Source organism: Panthera uncia (assembly GCF_023721935.1).
Source record: "Panthera uncia isolate 11264 chromosome C1 unlocalized genomic scaffold, Puncia_PCG_1.0 HiC_scaffold_3, whole genome shotgun sequence".
NCBI classification, from domain to species: domain Eukaryota; kingdom Metazoa; phylum Chordata; class Mammalia; order Carnivora; family Felidae; genus Panthera; species Panthera uncia.
The window spans coordinates 23498957-23522381 of NW_026057584.1; the positions used below are offsets into that span (position 1 = coordinate 23498957).

General features: G+C 34.5%; 1 protein-coding gene across 2 annotated transcripts in view; it reads right to left on the reverse strand.

The window, feature by feature from the left end:
* SPAG16 (sperm associated antigen 16) overlaps nucleotides 1–23425 on the reverse strand; it is a 1017964-nt gene that overhangs the window by 946397 nt on the left and 48142 nt on the right. For both annotated transcript variants that reach the window (XM_049614974.1, XM_049614973.1), the window contains 2 exons: nucleotides 15811–15880; nucleotides 10539–10648 (listed from right to left, as the gene is read on the reverse strand). In XM_049614974.1, the coding sequence (XP_049470931.1) occupies nucleotides 10539–10648; nucleotides 15811–15880 (180 nt within the window). The remainder of the gene's footprint in view (nucleotides 1–10538; nucleotides 10649–15810; nucleotides 15881–23425) is intronic.

Consider the following 23425-nt stretch of genomic DNA (forward strand, 5'->3'; position numbering starts at 1 on the left):
ATATCCTTCACCACTCACTCTAAATGTCAATGGACTCAATGCTCCAATCAAAAGACATAGGGTAACAGAATGGATAAGAAAATAAGATCCATCTATATGCTATTTACAAGAGACCCACTTTAGATCTAAAGACACCTTCAGATTGAAAGTAAGGGGATGGAGAACTATCTATCAAGCTAATGGTCACCAAAAGAAAGCCAGAGTAGCCACACTTATATCAAACAATGTAGACTTTAAAAACTGTAACAAGAGATGGAGACTGGAATCATATCATAATTAAGGGGTCTATCCACGAAGAAGATCTAACAATTGTAAACATTTATGCTCTAAATGTGAAAGCACACAAATGTATAAACAAATTAATCACAAGCATAAAGAAACTCATTGATAATAATACCATATTAGTAGGGGACTTCAACATCCCACTTACAACAATGGACAGATCATCTAAACAGAAAATCAACAAGGAAACAATGGCTTAGAATGACACATTGGACCAGATGGACTTAAAAGATATATTCAGAACATTTCATCCTAAAGTAGTGGAATACACATTCTTCTCCAGTGCACATGAAATGCTCTCCAGAATAGATCACATACTGCGACAGAAATCAACCTTCAACAAGTACAAAAAGATCGAGATCATACCATGAATATTTTCAGACCACAATGCTATGAAACTTGAAATCAACCGCAAGACAAAAATATGGAAAGATAACAAATACTTAGAGACTAAACCATTCTACTAAAGAATGAAAAGTCTAACCAAAAAGTTAAGGAGGAAATTAAAAAGTACATAGAAGCTAATGAAAATAATAACACCACAACCCAAAACCTCTGGGATGGAGCAAAGGCGGTCATAAGAGGAAGTATATAGCAATCCAGGCCTTCCTAAAGAAGGAAGAAAGGTCACAGATATACAACCTGACTTTACACCTTAAATAGCTGGAAAAAGAACAGCAAATAAAACCCCAAACCAGCAGAAGATAGGAAATAATAAAGATTAGAGCAGAAATCAATGTTATCAAAACCAAAAAAAAAAAAAAAAAAAAAACCACAAACAACAACAAAAACAACAACAAAAGTAGAACAGATCAATGAAACCAGAAGCTGGTTCTTTGAAAGAATTAATAAAATTGATAAACTACTAGCCAGTTTGGTCAAAAACCAAAAGGAAAGGACCCAAACAAACAAATAAAATCAAGAATAAAAGAGGAGAGATCACAACCAACACAGAAAAAATACAAATAATAATAAGAGAATATTATGTACAATTAAACGCCAATCAAATGGGCAATCTGGAAGAAATGGACAAATTCCTAGGAACATATAAACTACCAAAACTGAAACAGGAAGAAATAGAAAATTTGAACAGATCCATAACTAGTAAAGAAATCGAGGTAGTAATCAAAAATCTCCCCAAAAACAAGAGTCCAGGACCAGATGGCTTTCCAGAGGAATTCTACCAAACATTTAAAGAAGATTTAACACCTATTCTCTTGAAGCTGTACCAAAACATCGAAATGGAAGGAAAAATTCCAAACTCTATGAAGCCAGCGTTACCTTGATTCCAAAACCAGACAGAGATCCCACAAAAAGGAGAACTATAGACCAATTTCCCTGATGAACATGGACACAAAAATCCTCAACAAGATACTAGCCAACAAGATCCAACAATACATTAAAAAAATTATTCACCGTGACCAAGTGGGATTTATACTTGGGATACAGGTCTGGTTCAATATCTGCAAAATAATCAATGTGATACATTGCATCAATAAAAAAAGGACAAGAACCACATGATCCTCTCAATAGATTCAGAGAAAGTATTTTGACAAAATACAGCACTCTTTCTTGATAAAAATCCCTCAAGAAAGTACGGATAGAAGGATCATACCTCGAGATCATAAAAGCCATATATGAAAGACCCACCACTAATATCATCCTCAATGGGGAAAAACTGAGAGATTTCCCCTTACGATCAGGAACAAAACAGGGATGTCCACCCTCACCACTGTTATTCAACATAGTATTGGAAGTCTTAGCCTCAGCAATCAGACAACACAAAGAAATAAAAGGTATCCAAATCAGCCAAGAGGAGGTCAAACTTACACTCTTTGTAGATGACATGATACTCTATATGGAAAACCCAAAAGATTCCACCAAAAAACTGCTGGAACTGATCCATGAATTCAGCAAAGTTGCAGGATATAAAATCAATGCATAGAAATTGGTTGCATTCCTATACACCAATAATGAAGCAACAGAAAGAGAAATCAAGAAATAGATCCCATTTATAATTGCACCAAAAACCATAAAATACCTAGGAATAAATCAAACCAAAGAGGTAAAAAATCTATACACTGAAAACTATAGAAAGCTTATGAAAGAAATTGAAGACACAAAAAAATGGAAAAATAGTCTATGCTCCTGGATAGGAAGAAAAAATACTATTAAAATGTCAATACTACCCAAAGCAATCTACGTATACAATGCAATACCTACCAAAATAATACCAGCATTCTTCACAGAGCTAGAACAAATAATCTTAAAATTTGTATGAAACCAGAAAAGACCCTGAATAGCCAAAGCAATCTTGCAAAAGAAAACCAAAGCTAGAAGCAACACAATCCCAGATTTCAAGATTTATTACAAAGCTGTAATCATCAAGACAGTATGGCACAAAAACAGACACTCAGATCAATGGAACAGAATAGAGAACCCAGAAATGGACCCACAAACATATGGCCAGCTAATCTTTGACAAAGCAGGAAAGATACCCAATGGAATAAAGAAAGTCTCTTCAGCAAATGGTGCTGGGAAAACTGGACAGCAACATGCAGAAGAATGAACCCTGGAAAACTTTCTTACACTGTACACAAAAGTAAATTCAAAATGGATGAAAGACCTAAATGTAAGACAGGAAACCATCAAAATCCTCAAGGAGAAAGCAGGCAAAAACCTCTTTGCCCTCAGTCACAGCAACCTCTTACTCAACACATCTCCGGAGGCAAGGGAAACCAAAGCCAAAATGAACTATTAGGACCTCATCAAAATAATAAGCTTCTTCACAGCAAAGGAAACAATCAGCAAAACTAAAAGGAAACCAAAGGAATGGGAGAAAATATTTGCAAGTGACATATCAGATAAAGGGTTAATATCCAAAATCTATAGAGAACTTATCAAACTCAACACCCAAAAAACAAATAATCCATTGAAGAAATGGGCAAAAGACATGAATAGACACCTCTCCAAAGAAGACATCCAGATGGCTAACAGACACATGAAAAAATGCTCAACATCATTCATCATCAGGGAAATACAAATCAAAACCACAATGAGATAGCACCTCACACCTGTCAGAATGACTAACATTAACAACTCAGGCAACAACAGATGTTGGTGAGGATGAGGAGAAAAAGTATCTCTTTTGCACTACTGGTGGGAATGCAAACTGGTGCAGCCCCTCGGAAAACAGTATGGAGCTTCCTCAAGAAATTAAAAGTAGAACTACCCTATGACCCAGCAATTGCACTACTAGGCATTTATCCAAGGGATACAGGTATGTTGTTTTGAAGGGACACATGCACCCCAATGTTTATAGCAGCACTATCAACAATAGCCAAAGTATGGAAAGAGCCCAAATGTCCATCAATGGATGAATGGATAAAGAAGATGTGGTATATGTATATACAATGGGGTATTACTCAGCAATCAAAAAGAATGAAATCTTGCCATTTGCAACCATGTGGATGGAACTAGAGGGTATTATGCTGAGCAAAATTAGTCAGAGAAAGACAAAAATCATATAACTTCACTCATATGAGGACTTTAAGATATAAAACAGATGAACAAAAGGGAAGAAAAAATAATATAAAATCAGAGAGGGAGGCAAAACATAAGAGACTCTTAAATACAGAGAACAAACAGAGGGTTGTTGGAGGGCTTGTGGGACAGGGGATGGGCTAAATGGTAAGAGGCTTAAGGAATCTCATCCTGAAATCATTGTTGCACCATGTGCTAACTTGGATATAAATTATAAAAAATAAATAAATTATAGAAAGAAAAGAAACATAAAAAAAGAATGAAGGATAAAAATCATATGATGATCTCAAAAGATGTAAGAAAAGCACTTAACAAGCCTCAACATCCTTTCATTAAAAAAATCAATAAATTGGGTAGAGAAAAAATATACCTCAACATAATAAAAGCCATATACAAGAAACCCATAGCTAACATCAGACTAAATTGTGAAAGGTTGAAGGTTTTCTTCTAATATCAGGAACCAGGCAAGGCTGCCCACTCTCATCACTCTTATTCAACATAGTACTGGTGGTCCTAGCTAGAGCAATCAGGCAAGATCAAGAAATAAAAAGCACCAAATGGATTCCTTATTTCACTGATCAGAGAAGGGGGTCAAGAGTGGAAAGAGACTAGCCTTAGTCCCCAAGCTTCTAGAAAGTCCTTCCACATCCTGAACTTTTCTTACTTCCCCCAGAATACTAGCCCTGCTGTATATATATGTGGGGTGCCTGAGTGGCTCAGTTGGTTAAGCGTACAATTCTTGGTTTCAGCTCAGGTCATGATTTCACAGTTTCCTGAGTTCCAACTCTGCATCTCAACCCTACTTGAGATTTTCTGTCTCTTTCTCTCTTTGCCCCTCCACTTGTATTCTCTCTGTCTTTCTCAAAAGAAATAAACCTTAAAAAAAAAAGATGTGTACTGCCATCTAAATATTTGACTCATTTACTAAAGGTAAAGAGACAAGAGACCCTCTGTCTCTTGGCAACATCTCATTTCTTCCTTTTGCTTTTGCCTCCCCCCCACAACCAGCTCTTGGTTTAATCCTATTCTGCAATTCAAATCTCTATTTTTGTGTTGAACTTGCTCCTTTCTTTCATATTGAAAAGATGACATTGCCCCCAAAGCCAAAAGTCAATGAGAACTGAAAAGCATCCAAATAGGAAAAAAAAATAAAATTACCTTATTTGCAGGTGAAATGATCTTATTTATATATAAACCCAAAAGACTCAATGAAAAACACTGTTAGAACTAATCAACAAGTTCAGTAAAGATTCAGAATATAAAATCAAAATACAAAAAGTCAATTGTGTCTCTATACACAAACAATAAAATGAATAAAAAAGAAATAAAGAATGCAATCCCATTCACAATAGCATAACAAAAAATAAAATACTTAGGAATAAATTTAATCAAGGAAGTGAAAGATCTGTACAATGAAAACTACAAAACATTGATGAAAGAAACTAAGGAAGACACAGATATTCTGTTCCCAAGTACTGAGAAGAATTAATATTGTTAAAATGCCCATACTACCCAAAGCCATCTATAGATTCAATATAACCTCTATCAAAATTCTAACAGCATTTTTCACAGAAATAGGAAAAAAATCCTAAAATTTGTATAAAACTGCAATGATGCAAATAGCCACAGCAATCCCAAGAATAAAAGAACAAAGCTGAAGGTATCACACTTTTGATTTCAAAGCATACTACAAAGCTACAGTAATCAAAACAGTATAGTACTGACATAAAAATAGACACATAGACTAAAGGAACAGAATAGAGAGCCTAGAAATAAACTCCCATATATGCAATCAACTAGCATTTTATAAGGAACCCAAGAATATTCAATGGGGAAAAAAAGTCTCTTTAATAAATGGTTTTAGGAAAACTGGATAACCACATACAGGAAATGAAACTGTATACTCATCTGACACTATTCATAAAAACTAACTCAAAATTGATTAAACTTCAGACCTGAAACCATGAAACTCCCAGAGAAAACATAAGAAAAAGCTTCTTAACATTGGTCTTGCCAATGATTTTTTTGGATATGACATCAAAAGCACAAGAAACAAAAGCAAAGTCAAGTGAGACTACATTAAAAAGCCTCTGAACAGCAAAATACAATCAACAAAATGAAAAGGCAACCTGTGGAATGGAAGAAAATATTCACAAGCCACATATCTGATAAAGGGTAAATATTTAAATATATGAAGAACTCATACAGCTCAGTTACGAAAATAAATAAATAACTCAATTAAAACGTGGGCAAATGTATGGAATATATATTTTTCTAAAGAACACATACAAATAGCCAACAGGTACATGAAAAGATTCTCAACATCATTAATCACCAGGAAAATGGAGATCAAAACCACAATGCAATACCGTCTCCTATTTGTTACAATGGCTATCACCAAGAAGACAACAGATAATAATTGTTAGTAAGGCTTTGGAGAAAAGGGAACACTTGTGCACTGTGAATGAGAATGTAAACTGGTGCAGCCACTATGAAAAATAGGATGAAAATTTCTTCAAAAAAATACAAATAGGGGCGCCTGGGTGGCTCAGTCGGTTAAGTGACCAACCTTGGCCCAGGTCATGATCTCATGGTTTGTGAATTCGAGCCCCACATCGGGCTCTGTGCTGACAGCTCAGAGCCTGGAACCTGCATCTGCTTCTGTGTCTCCTTCTCTCTCTGCCCCTCCCCCACTCATGCTCTGTCTCTCTCTGTGTCAGAAATAAACATAAAAATTTTTAAAATAAAATAAAAATAGAACTACCATATGAAGCAACAACTCTACTTCTGACATATACCAAAAGGAAATGAAAACAAGATCTTGAAAAGATATCTGTACTCCCTGTTCATTACAGCATTTTTCATAATAGGTAAGGTATGAAAACAACCTAGGCCTCTGTCAATAGATTAATGAATAAACAAGATGTGGTGTACACACACACCCACACACTCACACACACACGCGTGGGTTAGCATTCAGATATAAGAGAGGAGGACACTCTGCCATTTGTCACAACATAGATGGGTCTTGAGAAAATCATGCTAAGTGAAATAAATCAGACAGGAAAAAATACTGTATGATATAATTTATATGTGTGAATCTAAAAAATAAAAAACTCATAGAAGCAAAGAGTAGAATGGTCTTTGGGGCTGGAGGTAGGGACATTGGGGAGATGTTGATCAAAGAAAGGGTACAAACTTATAGGGAAAAAATTAAGAGAAATACTAGTAAAAAGGAATTCACTTTATTTTGCACTTTAGCATTTTTGTAAGACCCAAATTTTCTATCATGTTGTAGGTATTATGTTAAAAATTTTAATGCACTTAAAAAGAATATAGTATGCATAAATATTTAATGTATTTGTACTATATTTTAGTAGCTTTTTCTCATACAAAAAGTCAACCCTGCTAATATAGTCTTACAAGCCATAAGCACTTAGTGAATGAATCAACAAATCATTTTTAAGTATAACTACTACCTTAAAGAGAATGCCTATGCCATTAGAAGATGAAAATGTTGGGGCACTGGGTGGCTCAGTCAGTTGAGCGACTGACTTCGGCTCAGGTCATGACCTCATGGTTTGTGAGTTTGAGCCCCGTGTCAGGCTCTGTGCTGACAGCTCAGATCCTGGAGCCTGCTTCCAATTCTCTGTCTCCCTCTCTCTCTGCCCCTCCCCACTCATGCTCTGTTTCTCTGTGTCTCAGAAATAAACATTAAAAAAATTTTTTTAAAAAGAAAATGTTCCCTTATCCATGAATTCAGCAAAGTCACAGGATATAAAATCAATGCACAGAAATCAGTTGCACTTCTATAAACCAATAATGAAGCAACAGAAAGAGAAATCAAGGAATAGATCCCATTTACAATTGCACCAAAAACCATAAAATACCTAGGAATAAACCTAATTAAAGAGGTGACAAATCTATACACTGAAGACTAGAGAAAGCCTATGAAAGAAACTGAAGACACACACACAAAAAAGGAAAAATATTCCATTCTCATGAATTGGAAGAAGAAATACTGTTAAAATGTCAATACTACCCAAAGCAATTGATATATTTAATGCAACCTATATCAGAATATCACCAGCATTCTTCACAGAGCTAGAATAAACAATCCTATAATTTGTATGGAACCAGAAAATCCCCCCAAATAGCCAAAGCTATCCTGAAAAAGAAAACCAAAGCTGGAGGCATCACAATCTTGGACTTCAAGCTGTATTACAAAGCTGTAATCATCAAGAAAGTACAGTACTGGCATAGATACTTAGATCAATGGAACAGAATAGAGAATCTAGAAATGGACCCAGAAACGTAAGGCCAACTAATCTTTGACAAAGTAGGCAAGAATATCCAATGGAATAAAGACAGTCTCTTCAGCAAATGGTTCTGGGAAAACTTGACAGCAACATGCAGAAAAATGTACCTGGACCACTTTCTTACACCATACACAAAAATAAACTCAAAATGGATGAAAGATCTAAATGTAATACAGAAAGCCATCAAAATCCTAAAGAAAGCAGGCAAAAACCTCTTTGACCTCAGCCACAGCAACTTCTTACTCAACATGTCTCCAGAGGCAAGGGAAACAAAAGCAAAAATAAACTATTGGGACTTCATCAAGATAAAAAGCTTCTACACAGCGAAGGAAACAATCAGCAAAACTAACCAGCAAAAAAAAAAAAAAAAAAAAAAAGGAAACCAAAGGAATGGGAGAAAATATTTGCAAATGACATATCAGATAAAGGGTTAGTATCCAAAATCTATAGAGAACTTATCAAACTCAACACTCAAAAAACAAATAGTCCACTGAAGAAATGGGCAAGAGACATGAGTAGACACTTCTCCAAAGAAGACATCCACATGCTAAGAGACACATGAAAAAATGCTCAACATCACTCATCATCAGGGAAATACAAATCAAAACCACAATGAGATACCACCTCACACCTGTCAGAATGACTAACATTAACAACAGATGTTGGTGAAGATGTGGAGAAAGGGGAACCCTTTGCACTGTGGGTGGGAATGCAAACAAGTGCAGTCACTCTGGAAAACAGTATAGAGGTTCCTCAAAAAACTAAAAATAGAACTACCCTATGACCCAGCAATTGCACTACTAGGTATTTATCCAAAGGATACAAGTGTACTGTTTTGAAAGGGCATATGCACCCCAATGTTTATAGCAGTGCTCTCGACAATAGTCAAATTATGGAAAGAGCCCAAATGTCCACTGATAGATGAATGGATAAAGAAGATGTGCATATATATAAATGGAGTACTACTTGGCAATCAAAAAGAATGAAATCTTGCCATTTACAACTACATGGATGGAACTAGAGTGTATTATGCTAAGAAAAATTAGTCAGAGAAAGGCAAATATCATATGACTTCACTCATATGTGGAATTTAAGATACAAAAGAGATGAACATAAGGTAAGGGAAACAATATGAAAACAGGGAGGGGGACAAACATAAGAGACTCTATAGAGAACAAACTGAGGGTTGCTGGAGAGGTTGTGGGTTTGGGGATGGGCTAAATTAAGGCAAGGATATTAAGGAGGACACTTGTTGAGATGAGCACTGGGTGTCTGTTATATGTAGGGGATGAATCACTGGATTGTACTGGAAGCATTATTGCACTATATGCTAACTAACTCGGATGTAAATTTAAAAAATAAATGAAAGGAAAAAAAAAGACGTAAATGTTCCTGATGACAAGCACCACCATCATACTGAAAATCCTTAATCCTAATTTATTTTTCTTTATTCAGGTGCTTTATATGAACCCAGACCTAACAATCTCTGTAGAGATAAACAAAGGTCACCCAAATGAGAAGAATAACTACTTATCGACAGCAAGAGAGTCATCCACCACCACTGCTTGCATTTGGCAGAGATTCAAAGGCAGGTAGAGGAGTGGGAAAGCTTTATGGTGGCAAAAAGGGAAGGTCCATCCCAATGGGAAGTTGTCATATATTTTAGAACTCAAAGGTAACAATTATGTACTTTGTAAGAAAATTCATTATGTCAGCTAGAATTTCATGCAATTTTCATGACAAGAAATTAAACTCCTTACAGGTTTTATGTACTTTTCTCTCTTCCTCATTTTTGATCTCTTTGACCAGATACTTTTTTCCATTTATTATTATTTTTTTTTAATTTAAATACAGGTTAGTGAACTTATAGCGTACTTATGGTTTCAGGAATAGAATTTAGTGATTTACCACTTACCCATAACACCCAGTGCTCATCCTGACAAGTGCCATTTTTCTTCAATCATTACAGAAGTTTTTCACTATCAGCCCAATTGCAAAGCAAAGGCACTCAGATCTAAGGAGATTTCTAAATGGGGCATAATTCTTTACATTCTACTTTTAAAGAAGACTAAGTAAAGTTTAAAGTTATACTATTAGGGAAGAAATAAGGGACTATGTGGGAGTTATTTCTTTGGACAGAGTAAGCAGAAAACTAACTAGGTAAGCGCACATGCCTGTGATTATATTGGGGTGCGTGGCAGCATTCACTGAGTTGTCTCTGCCACCAGTAAGCATATGTCCCTCACATATTAGTAACATTTAAGAACGTTGGGGCTTGATATACATAACCTCTAAATTCCTCTTCCAGTGAAATAATAATACCATATGAGTTCATGGATCTGAAGATCTGAGAGTTAAGTATGATTTAATGGAAATAACAACAAAAAGCCATACCTTTGTATTATCTTTTATCTTTGTGTTACTTTTGTTTTTCTCCCTGGCTTCACGAAGACCTTTCTGAGTAGGACCTTCCAGTGCATTTTCTTTTTCACGGTTAGGAACAACTACAAGATAACACAACTTATTCTTAGTATCTATACTGTCTTGCAATGATAAATACAATTTTAATCAAAATATGAAAGCCAAAGTCATAATGATACATGTGTTTTTTAAAGTATTGTACTAGTAATATTGAAATAATACCAAAGTGTTCTTTTAATTTTTTTTAATGTTTCATTTATTCTTAGAGCACAAGTGGTGGAGGGGCAGAGTGAGAGAGGGACCCAGAATCAGAAGCAGGCTCCAGGCTCTGAGCTGTCAGCACAGAGCCCAACGTGGGGCTTGAACTCACAAGCCATGAGATCATTACCTAGGCCAAAGTTGGATGCTTTACCAACTGAGCCACCCAGGTGCCCCATTACCAAAATGTTTTAAGTCAGGTGTCAAATTCATTTCCCCAAAATTCAGGGTGTCATTACTACAAGGTCAGTTAAATGGCATGATAAGCCAGTTAGAGAGCATAGTAGCCAATCTCCAGTTACATTATTTCCAAATTCCTGTCATGAGATTTCATGTGTATATGAATAAAGTTGAAGAGGGTCAAAGGAGTGAATGGTAAACAATGACAAAATATCCTTTGTGGAATTGGGTAATAAATAACAGATTTTTAGAAGAATATTGTATTAACAAAATATTATTCTTCATGCTTCTCAAGTTGAAAAAAAAAAAGAAAGGAAAATAATTGGGTAATTTTCCAATGTAGTTGTAACACTAGTCTCCAAACTCTCCTGGACATAAAGAGAACAGTCCTAAAAAAAACACCTGGGGGAAAAATAAACGTGACAGGGAAAGTCTCTTTCTTTTATACATCTTTCCATATACATATACATATTTATGTATACATAATTTCTCCCTATATTTTTAAACAGGAAAATGACTGAAAATAAATTAATAAAGTTACAATCATTAACTCATAACTAAAAGAAATAACTAAGTGTTCTAAATTATAACACTAGATTTATAACAGAGAAAAGATGAACACAAAAATATCTGGATGAGTCAAGGCTCTCAAAGAATTCTTAAGGCAAGGAAGCACATAGCTGGCATTTAGATTCTTTCCTGATATAATTCTTTCTACTCAGTACCAGTTTCAGACAAAGGAGAAAATCTCCAAAGCAACTTGGACAATAACCTAAAAACAGAATATTGAATAACATAGTTCTACATGAAACCACTAAAAAGACTTCAAAACACTTGAGTATCCAGACTGCCTGTTCTCCCTGATGGTGCTAAAAGTTAGAGCCCCATCTGGGAAGTGTAAGCGTGGGGTTGGGGGAGGGATGGGGGAGGGGCAGGAGGGAAGGCAGCAATTATGGCTCACTGACATTAAGGAAAATTTTTCACTTCCAGTTCTCTTTTATTGTATTTTCCTTTTCAACACCCAAGAATGACATCCTGATCATGATAATAATTGAAAATAATAATAATTAGCATTTATGCCTCACTGATCTTCTACTATCAAGTTGATCAGGCAATCAGAGAGGTGACAGAGTCTGCCATGACACTGCCAAATGCTAAGACCAGAAGCTTAGAGAAAGGTACTGAAAGCCCCATATCTAAAACTAGAATGCATGTTTATGAACAGTGTAAAATTATTCAGTACAGAATATAAGGAATTAACTTTATTCAGGTAGTTGGGATTATACAATTAAAAGAAAGTATTTCATCATGTTGTGTTGAAATTTATTCCTTTTTTACCAAAAGCCACTTATCACGTATCAAAATATAAACAAACTTGGTCTTCAAAGTAACTTAGAAAAACATGCACCGTGTTCATTTATAAATTAGGTTAAATAGCAGAATATAATTTCATAAAGAAGTTATCAGTAAACCATGAGTTTATTTTAATAGAGATGCCAAGGATAAAGAACACAAACTGTTAGAGTAGAATGGAGTATTAGAGATTAATTGTTACAACTATCAACTCAGTGCACGAAATTCCTCAACCTTTAAGCCATCTTATACATATTGGTCTTCACACATTTTAGTCATTTGGGAAGTTAGAGTTCCTGAGGCTGTGATAGTCTGACACTATCCCTTCATATTTATAACTGACTGCATTCTTAAAAGTTATTTACAGATGGAAACAAGTAATTTTTTAATTTTTTTAATGTTTTATTTGTTTTTGAGAGAGCGAGAGAAAGACAGAGACAGAGCACAAGCAGGGAGGGGCAGAGAGAGAGGGAGACACAGAATCTGAAGCAGGTTCCAGGCTCTGAGTTGTCAGCACAGAGCCCCACATGGGGCTCAAATCCATAAACCATGATGAGATCATACATGACCTGAGCTGAAGTCAGATGCTTAACTGACTGAGCCACCCAGACACCCTGGAAACAAGTAATTTTATCTTAACAAAAATATATATCCTTTGTAAAAAAAAAAAATGCAATAAGGAAAAAATGTAGAAAAAAATCACATCATGCAAATTATGTATATATTTTGGTATGCATCATTTTTATTTGCATATATTTAATAGCTATGACCTTTTACTATATAAATGTTCTTATTTTTTTAACATTTTATTAACTTTATGATGTGAGCATTTTCTTATGCATGATTTTTAAAGACTTTCTAGTTGCATGATCAGCCATATTTAAACATTCACCTGTGGTTAATAAGATTGTTTGCACTGTTTTTTTACTATAGATATGACTACCATAAACATCTTTGTTCATAGTATCTTTAGGAATCATTGAGCATAGCTAACATTTCTTTAACTTAAAATATTTGAAAGGAACTACTGAATCAAGGCTAAGAAAAAAAATTTCAAATATGAGAATGCTATTTCTCTTAAGCTTTAACCATTGAACACAATGAATAGTCTTCTGTCATATGACATAATAGGATGTCATATTTATTAAGAAAATTCACTGTTTTGCAGTCTTTCTATATTTCAGAGTTTCCATCATTTTTTAAAATCAAATTTACTGAGGTACAATTTACATACAATAAAATGAACACATATTAAATATAGAATTGGGTAAGTTTTGACAAAGATAAACCAGCATATAACCACCACCAAAACAGAGATATAGAACATTTGCACCACTCCCAAAATTATTTTCTTATGTTAGCATTACGATTTATAAGGTATGTACAATAATTTTTTGTTTTTACAAGGCATTTTTCTTTTAAGGAAATTAAAAATAAAAAATATATATCTTAACCAGAATTTAACATTCCTAAATCTCTGTATTCAATCCCAGAGATCTGAGTTTTCTTCTGACCAAGGAAAGTCCTTTAGTATTTCCCACACTTTAGAATGATTTGCAACAAAATCTTCTAGCTTTCATTTAAATTAAAATGTCCGTATGTCTTTATTTCATCCTATTTTTTGAGGATATTTTACTGGACATAGAATTCTGAATTTAAAATTTTCCACATTTGAAACTGTCATTTCTTTGTTTCTAGCCTCTAATATCTCTGACAAGAAATCAGCCTTTATTACATTACTGTTCTCTTGTATGTAATATGATTTTTTTCTCTTGCTGCTTTAGAGATTGTCTCACTTAAATTTTCAAGAGTTTGAATATGATGCATCCAGGATTGATTCTCTTTGGGTTTACAGTTAGCTGCTTTTGGGGGAGTTGATGTTATCAGATTTAGAAAAATTTAGGTCATCTTTTGCTTAAATATTTTTATGTCCCATTCGTGTTCTTTTCTCCTTTGGGACTGCAATTTCACATCTGTTAAATAGGCATATTTCCCTTTAATTTTTTTCTCTAGTCATCAGACTGAGTTTTAACTGATATCTCTTAAATTCACTGACGTTTCTGTCATCTTCAATCTGTTGTGAACTATAAAATTTCCATTTAAATTATCCTATTTCTCAATACTAGAATTTAATTTTTTTTTTTTTTTGGTTTCCATGTAACTGCTAAGATTTCCTATCTCTTCACTTATTAATGTCATATTTTTCTTTAATTCCTTGATAATATTCAAAATAGTTGCTCTAGAATTTTTATCAGCCAAATTCAACATCTGGGCCATCCTGGTGTACGTTTCCATTTACTGATTTTTATCTTGATTGTGGGCCACCTTTTCCTGTCTCTATAATATACATAGAAAACTTAAATTACATACCGGGCAGTATAGATGACAGGTTATCAAGGCTCAGGACAACTGCCTTCCTTTAAAGGGTATTCATTTTTGTTCTAGCATGCAGTTTAGTTTTTTGATGATCACCTTGAAATTCTAGGCTTAATTTTCTACCTTGTTAAGGTGGATCCATGGAAAGCCCTACATTTTCCCCAAGGCTCTCTAACTTATAAGATTCAAACTCAAATTCTATCTCCCTTAGAAATTCTATGTAAGCTTTGTTTGGGGTTTTATAATAAAGGGCAGTACAAGTGTTATGTTAATATGGTTAATACGTTAATATGATTATGTTAAACATTAATATGGTATTAACAAGGAGTTAAAGAGTAAAGAGGTCTCTTCATCCAGATATGACCAGAACTCCAATGTCACCATACCTGTTTGATTTCTAGAATCCTTTTTCCCCTCTTAGACCTTTAAAATCTCCTCACAGTTAAGTCTTGGGTATTCTTACATGTATAACCCGCTATCAACTAAAAGACTCAGTAAACTCCCTCATAAACTGGGTCACTGCTTATTGCAGCTCCCTTTTTATCTGGTGCACTTTCCTGGGACAGTGTGAACTATGTATAATCTTTGCCTTTTCAGTTCTTCAGGACTGGCATGCTCTTCTTGACCTCTACCTGCATGGAATTTGGTTTGGAAACTGCCCCAGGCACAAAGCCATAGTGATAGGGGATCTCAACTTATAAATTTTTCTTCTATCACTTCTTATCACTTCTTATCTCCTTCTGTGACTTGTGCTGTTTCCCAAAGGCTAAAAGTAGCTGCCCTATAAATAGTCTAGTTGAAGAGTTTTTTCATTAAAAGAAGGTTAGTCTGGTACCAGCTACAGCATCACGGTCAGAAACACAAGCCCTCCCATTATAGTTTCCTCATATTTTTATCTGAAATTAGTTATACAGTGCCATATCCATATTCCCTCTTGATCTTGTCACTAACATTTTAATTTGTGAAATAGTTACCATATCATTTATTCACTTTTAATTATCTCCAGAATTTTGAGCTCTGATAAGATTAAAAAATCACCAACTGATATTAAATTAGTTTTATTACATTTTATTTTTACCTCTAATTTCAGAAGCATGGTAATTATGCCCTATTTCCATATTCTTCAATGTTGCTTGAAGCCCAGAAATCTAAAAAATGAAATCCAAAGATATGGGGTTATATTTTTGTATATACAGAAAATGACTCAAAAAGAGTTGAATAAAATACAGTGTTTAAATACTGCCTGAAAGATATAAAGATATTAATTTCTCTTGGATTAATTCCTATATATTTAAATAATTAAACATAAATTAGAACAAAAGAAAAATATAATTTTAAATTCAATTCAGTGGGCAATTATTAGGTATCCATTATAAACAACTGAAATATTTATTTCATAGCATAGTTTCCTGAATCAAGAATACTCATTCCACACTTTGAATGATAATTATTCAGTACTCTACTTTGAGAGAAATTTCTTCTCTGTTGAAATTGCTTCACAACAACTTAATTCATCTTTCTGTGTATAAAAGATGAGGTAAGTATTAGTTGAAAAGTAAAATATGAAGAGACTATTGTTTTTCTTGAAACTCTTAACTCATTTTCCACCCACAGACATTCCTTGTTTTATTAAACGTGTTTCATAATTAAGAAAATTTGTTAATTTGGAGGCATATAACCTACCTATATTTCCTGAACAATAGACTTGAATTAAAAATTAAACCTTAAAGAGCTTTCTTGTCCCTCATTGTATATGATTATATCAACACAAAATACCATCTATTTAATTATATGCAGATACACATATTTTTCCTACTATTACTGAGTAATAATATTTCTTTAATAGAAAACAGCAGATAATCGTAATCTATAGATCAGTGCTCATAAAATGCCTGGGTGAAATAAAAAGGTAAAAAAATTTGTATCTATTCTTGAATGCCAAATGGATTATTAAGTTTTTAAATACACTTACTTGGAATAGTATAAGATTTACATAAAAGTTGCAATGTAATAGAGAGCTCTTATATACCCTGCACCCTATTTCCCATTAACATCATACATTACCATAGTATGTTTGTCACAAGTAATGAGACAATATTGATACATTATTATTAATAGAATTCCATATTGTGTTCTAATTTCATTATGGTTTTTCAAATACATGTTTTCTATTCCAAGAGCTTATACAGGACACTTTACATTTAGTCAGCATGTCTTATTTGCTTCCTCTGGACTAGTACAGTTTCTCAGACTTTCCCTCACTTTGATGATCTTGACAATTTTGAGGAGTACTGATCAGGTAATATTTTGGAGAATATCCATTCTTTTGGGGTTGTCTAATGTTTTCTCATGGTTAGACAGGAGTTACAGGTTTTGAAGAGGAAGACTGCAGAGTAGAAGTGTCATTATTAGCTCATTATTTAGCAACATGGTTAAAGATTAACAATGTTATTCTTGCTCACCTTCCTGAAATGGTATTGTCTAGGTTTTTCCATTGTAAAATTACTTTTTCTTCCATTTCCACTGTACTTGTGGAAGCAAGTCATTGTGTATAGCCAACAACAGATGAGATGTTAAGCTCTACCTCCTTGAGGAGAAGATTATTTACATATGTCATTTGGGATTCCTCTTTGAGAGAAATGTTTTTCTTCTCCTCCATTTACATACTCATCCATTTATTTATATTACTATGAACTCACAGATAATTATTTTATACTCTGTGTTATAATCTATTTTGTTGCTCAAATTGTTCAAAATTTGACCATTGGGAGATCTGTCAGGATGATTCACGTAATGGCTATGACTCCATTTGTTGATGTTTGACTGCCAACAGTTTTTTTTTTGTTTTTTTTTTTTTTAACGTTTATTTATTTTTGAGACAGAGAGAGACAGAGCATGAACGGGGGAGGGGCAGAGAGAGAGGGAGACACAGAATCGGAAACAGGCTCCAGGCTCCGAGCCATCAGCCCAGAGCCTGACGCGGGGCTCGAACTCACGGACCGCGAGATCGTGACCTGAGCCGAAGTCGGACGCTTAACCGACTGAGCCACCCAGGCGCCCCATGCCAACAGTTTTTAATCCTTACTTCCTACTTCCCTTAGTGCCCTACATCTTAGAAAACTGATATCAAAGCCTGGATGCTTCCTCCTTTGGCACTGATGGGAGATTCAAACCACATAATCCCATTATCCCACATAAGGACCCTCATCCTACTTCCAAACCCTAACCACAACAAAAACCCTAAGCCAGTCTCCTTCCTTTTACTCTCTGAAGACATTTCAGACCTGCATGGTAAGGCATATGCTGCTTTCCCTAGAGAGGTGAATTATGTAAGTAATAAAAGTTTTCATACCCTCTGTGTGTGCTGTGTGTATAGCACAATCAGTTTCAACATCCAAACCAAATTTGGTTCTTGGTCCATTTACTTCCAGAGGTGCCCACAACAGTAACAGTTTCTCTGTCCCTTGACATACCCCATTGTTATGTTAAGTATTTTCTTTCTCTCTCTTCTTTCTTTCTGTCTTTTTTCCTTCTTTCTTTCCCTCCCTCCCTCTTTCTTTTCTTTTTTTCCTTGTTTCTTTTGTTTTCTTTTCTTTTTTCTTTTCTTTTCTTTTCTTTTCCTTTCTTTCACCTTCTGATCATTTCCTAACATTCTAGCTCAACATGGGCCAAATGTTCCAGGTGCATTTCGTATTTTCCCTGCCCAGCCCTACTTCCATCTGTTGGAGGATGGTATCAAAACAGATATTTAGGGGTGCCTGGATGGTTCAGTCCATTAAGTGTCCAACTTCAGCTCTGGTCATGATCTCATGGTTCATAAGTTTGGGCCCCATGTCAGGCTCTGTGCTGACAGCTCAGAGCCTGGAGCCCGCTTCAGAATCTGTGTGTGTGTGTGTGTGTGTGTGTGTGTGTGTGTTTGTGTGTCTCTCTCTCTGCCCCTCCCCCCCATGCACGCATGCGCTCTCTCTCTCTCTCTCTCAAAAGTAAATAAACATGAAAACATTTTTTAAAAAGAAATAGATATCAATGCATTGGGTATACTCATTTGCTATTGGAGTCTCATTACTTCTAGATCCTCTCAGCAAGCAGACCTAAAAATATATACATTTATTTTATATAATATCTCCTGATATTATATTATATTACATTAATATTATAGCAAATATAAATATTAATATATTTACTTTTACTATATTAAATGTTATTTATAATATATTTATATTGTTATATTATAATAAATATAAATAATAATATGTTATATATTATATTACAGCCCTATGAACCAAAAAAAGATAAAATGCAACTTATTTTACATATATACTAACAAATTATATTTTATATATTTTCAATCATGGGACTGTAATTCAGAATTTTGAACATTTTCAAGTAATTTTATAAAACAAAACAATTAAATTAGAAGTTTTTCCATAAGATTTCAATAAATTTAAAACAGTTGCTATATTATAACCTGAAGAATTTGAAAACACATATTTATTAGATTTTTGTATACTTTTACTCCTTTATATACAAACTGAATATCATAAAAAATTCTAAATTCTAATCCTTCTTGCAAAGTATTACAGAGCTCTATATGTTTAAAGAGAAAGATAGTGAGCTAAATGTTCACTAAGATAAGGTTTTTAAGAAAGCGATGATTAGAAATCCAGATAAAAATTATAACATACTTCTTACTGCTCTAAGCTCACATCCTAAGTTTTGGTTAGAAGTGACTTCTCAGAGCATCACTGAAATAAAGCAGACACTGAAAATAAAGACGTAACCAAAAATTAAGCATAAAAGTTGATGCATCTTCCATGTTAGATCATAGAGGAACTTTGTATACATTTTAATATATGTTTATTTTCAAATATTTTTAATAAATTCATTCTACAACCTCATGACACACTAATAGATTCAAGTTAAAAGGTTAATCCAATTGGGGTGCCTGGGTGGCACAGTCAGCTGAGCGTCCGACTTCGGCTCAGGTTGTGATCTCACAGCTTGTGAGTCCGAGTCCCGCATCAGGCTCTGTGCTGACAGTTCAGAGCCTTCAGCCTGCTTCAGATTCTGTGTCTCCCTCTCTCTCTCTGCCCCTCCCCCACTCAAGCCATGTCTCTGTCTCTCAAAAATAAATAAACATTAAAAAAAAATTTTAAAAGGTTAATTCAAGGCTCTATACCCCAAGGTATACCTGATAGGAATATTCCAACAGAAAACAAAAACAAAAACAAAGACTTGTGGATAATAAATCATTTTCTTGAGGAAACATTCCCAAAAAGTTTCACCTCATTAAATAGTAACCTTGGATCATTCTCCAAGGAGAAAGATGATAAAACTGAGACTATATTGTCTGTTCTAATTTGGAGAATGTGTTAATTGATCCTGGGACTAGACTGGTGTAAGAAATATCTGACAGTCCTTTTGGTGACTCAGCACCTTGCATTCATAAATTGTGTGTCCATCTTTCTCTATAGATAGCAAATATTTATTCATCCTTTCTTATAACTAGGATACTAACAATACTGCATAGGCTCCATCAATCATGTCCCATTTTGGATCTTGAAAAAAATCTGATTATTAATGATACCTTATGATAACAGGTATACATTGGACTGCTTAGGACAAATGAGGATACAGAGTAACCAATAAAGTAGAAGAGGACAGGATTCATCCCTACCACTCCCAATCCTTGTTCATCCAATAGAACAAGGAAGTATAAAAGTATCTATGCCTGAGAGGGAGAAGTAAGAATTCACATATGAGTGACCTATTTCACCTCTCAAGCTACAAATCGAAGTGTGGCTAATTGGAAGAAAAGGACACTGAAAGCCAGATAATTCAAAGATACTCCAAGCGCAGACTAAATTTGCTCCTTGCTTCTCAGAGAATAATCTAGGAAAATTGACAGTCCCTTAAAAAGACCTTCATATTTTGAATGGTGATATAGAAACATAATATTCTTCAGGTAGTGTCTGAAAGTTGATTGAAGATGGTATGTCTATGTACGTGGACCTTAAGTGGTTTCCAGATTGCCCACAGTTTGAATTGGCAGAATAGGGAAATCAGAAGTCTCAACTTGTCTCAGTGAGATACATGAAAATGTTACCATTTGAAGCATTTAACCAGAAAAAAGATGAGAGTCATGACAATGACGCTATAGATGTTAAGGATCTCACAGATGCTGTGGCAGAGGTCATGGATTTAGCAAGGTATGTTAGGTTCACACTTTAAAGAACCACATAGAACCATGCACCTCAACACCAGCAGTATGACCAAAACCAGTAACACAACACTAGCAAGTGAAGGCCAAGCATGTAGTCTTCACGTCATATGGATACATAATGTCCCTTGTTGTAGGAGCCATCTTGTGAAGAATGAGATGTGATTTGAAGACAAAAAAAATTAACACTGATAAGTTTCAGCTGAACAATTAATATACCATTCAGATACTGTGTGGTAAATCCAAAGAGACTATTTTAACCCAGGAAGATCTGGATAGTCTTTAATAGCAAGTTCTTTTTTCTTTGTCTATAGCAGGGGTAGGGGTTCAGAGACAAAATAAAATAGCTTGCAGATAATACAGTTCTTTGCTAATATGAACAGTGTTGTGGAAAATTGAACCCTGCCTCATTAGGGATAGTGATTTAATTTTTTAAACAAGTTTTCACTTTAGATACATATCAAACATAAGGCAAGTAATTTTATCTCTGTTTAATAGGTAAGAAAAATAGGTAAGATATAGAAGTAAAATAACCTAAATGTTCACATGTCTACTGTGCAGCACAGATGGGACTCATCCCTACCACTCCCAATCCTTAATTCTTCTAACTAAACCAGTAAGAAACAATCTGAAACTTAAAGAGTATATGTGGCCTGTATATGTCCTCAAAATGGCCTTTGATCTAAACTCAGAAATTCATCTCATATTTATTTTTTATAAAATTTGGGTTTTTCCTGCATGGAGCCAGACACTGGGCTCGGTCTCATGACTATGAGATGATGACCTGAGCCAAAATCAAGAGTCAGATGAGCCACCCAGGTGCCCCCAAATTCATCTCATATTAAAGATAGGGGAATTGATGACCTCTTCAGGAAGATAACTTAGCCCTAATTACACGTAAGTGTAGATCCAGGGCTGGACAGGTTGCAGATGTAGAAATTAACAATCTAGAGAACAGTGTAGGCACTTGCCAGCATGGATGTCTGGAAGGCCCTGGTATCCTTGAATGATGAAATTCAGTATGAATGGTCTGTCAGAGGTGTCAAAGTATACATGGTCTCTTGGAAATATATGGCCAGATCACTGATGGATCCCTCACCCAGAGAAGGATAATAGTGAGATAAGCATGAGAACAGGGAATAAGGAGAGTCAGATGAGTAAATCTAATTTGAACCTGTGGCAGGATAAGAAGTAGAAGCAACCAAATCTAGCTTGAAGCACTCCAAGATGTAGACTTATGCCTTTTATCGGGAGGCTGAGGAGAAAGGTTAAATGTAAAGGAGCAAGGAGATAAAATTCTGAAGGTTTTACATACAATGCCATAAAAATGTAAATTATATGAAACTCCTTTTATGCAATATTACCAATAATACAATTCAGACATTCAAGAATACAAAATTAAAATTCAAGCACAAAGAAGCATGGAGACACAAGTAGTGTTTTGCATTTTAGTAGCTAAGAATTACACTCAAGAACAGAAAAAATACAACTCGATTAAATCATGTCTTAACAATAAAATCATTCAAGGAATAATATAACCATCATACAAGCTATTGTAGCTTCTGAAAGTTTGGCCAAAAATGAAAATCTCCAGAAAACAATAAAAGAATGTTAAGCATAGTTACACTTTTATATTTTCTAATAAACTGTTACATATTTTTTAAGTGGCCCATAAACATTTTGTTTTATCTTTCTTGAATTCTATACCAGACATTCCTATCACTGTCCGAGGCCTATGTAAAAACCCCACCAGGAAGAATGAAAAAGGATGTCAATAGTAGAAATGACTAAAAATTGAGTCAGTAACCAGGTGTGTCAAATATTCACTTGGGGGTAAATTCCAGGGAGTTTTTATTCATTATCTCATATAAGTTTAACAACAATATTTTTAAAAGGCAGATCATTGTGGCTATACTTTATTTATAAGAAATCTGAGTTGAAAGCATCTAAGGTCTGTATTCATAATGTCAAAGTTGACATTTAAATCCTAGTTTGACTATATTGGCTGAGTTTCTTCCTCTAACCATACTTTAATAATCTCCTATAAATTTATTTTAATTCAGTAAAGTTTCGGGGCACCTAGGTGGCTCAGTTGGTTAAGCGTTCAACTTTGGCTCAGATCATGATCTCACGGTTCTTGAGTTTGAGTACCACGTCAAGCTCTGTGCTGACAGCTCAGAGCCTGAAGCCTGTTTCAGATTCTGTGTCTCCCTCTCTCTCTGCCCCTCCCCCACTCATACTGTCTCTCTCTGTCTCTCTCTCAAAAATAAAAAAATAAACATTAAATTTTTTAAAAAAATAATGTTTAGCTTAATAATCTTTATAGGTTTAAAACGAACAAAATAACTTTTATGAATATTGCCAAATGAATCTTTTTTACAACATAATTGTTGAAAACCTTTTTAAATTTATCTCAGAAACCAATATTCCTACTTATATTATTGAAAACTAAATGGTTAAAATCATTTTGAGG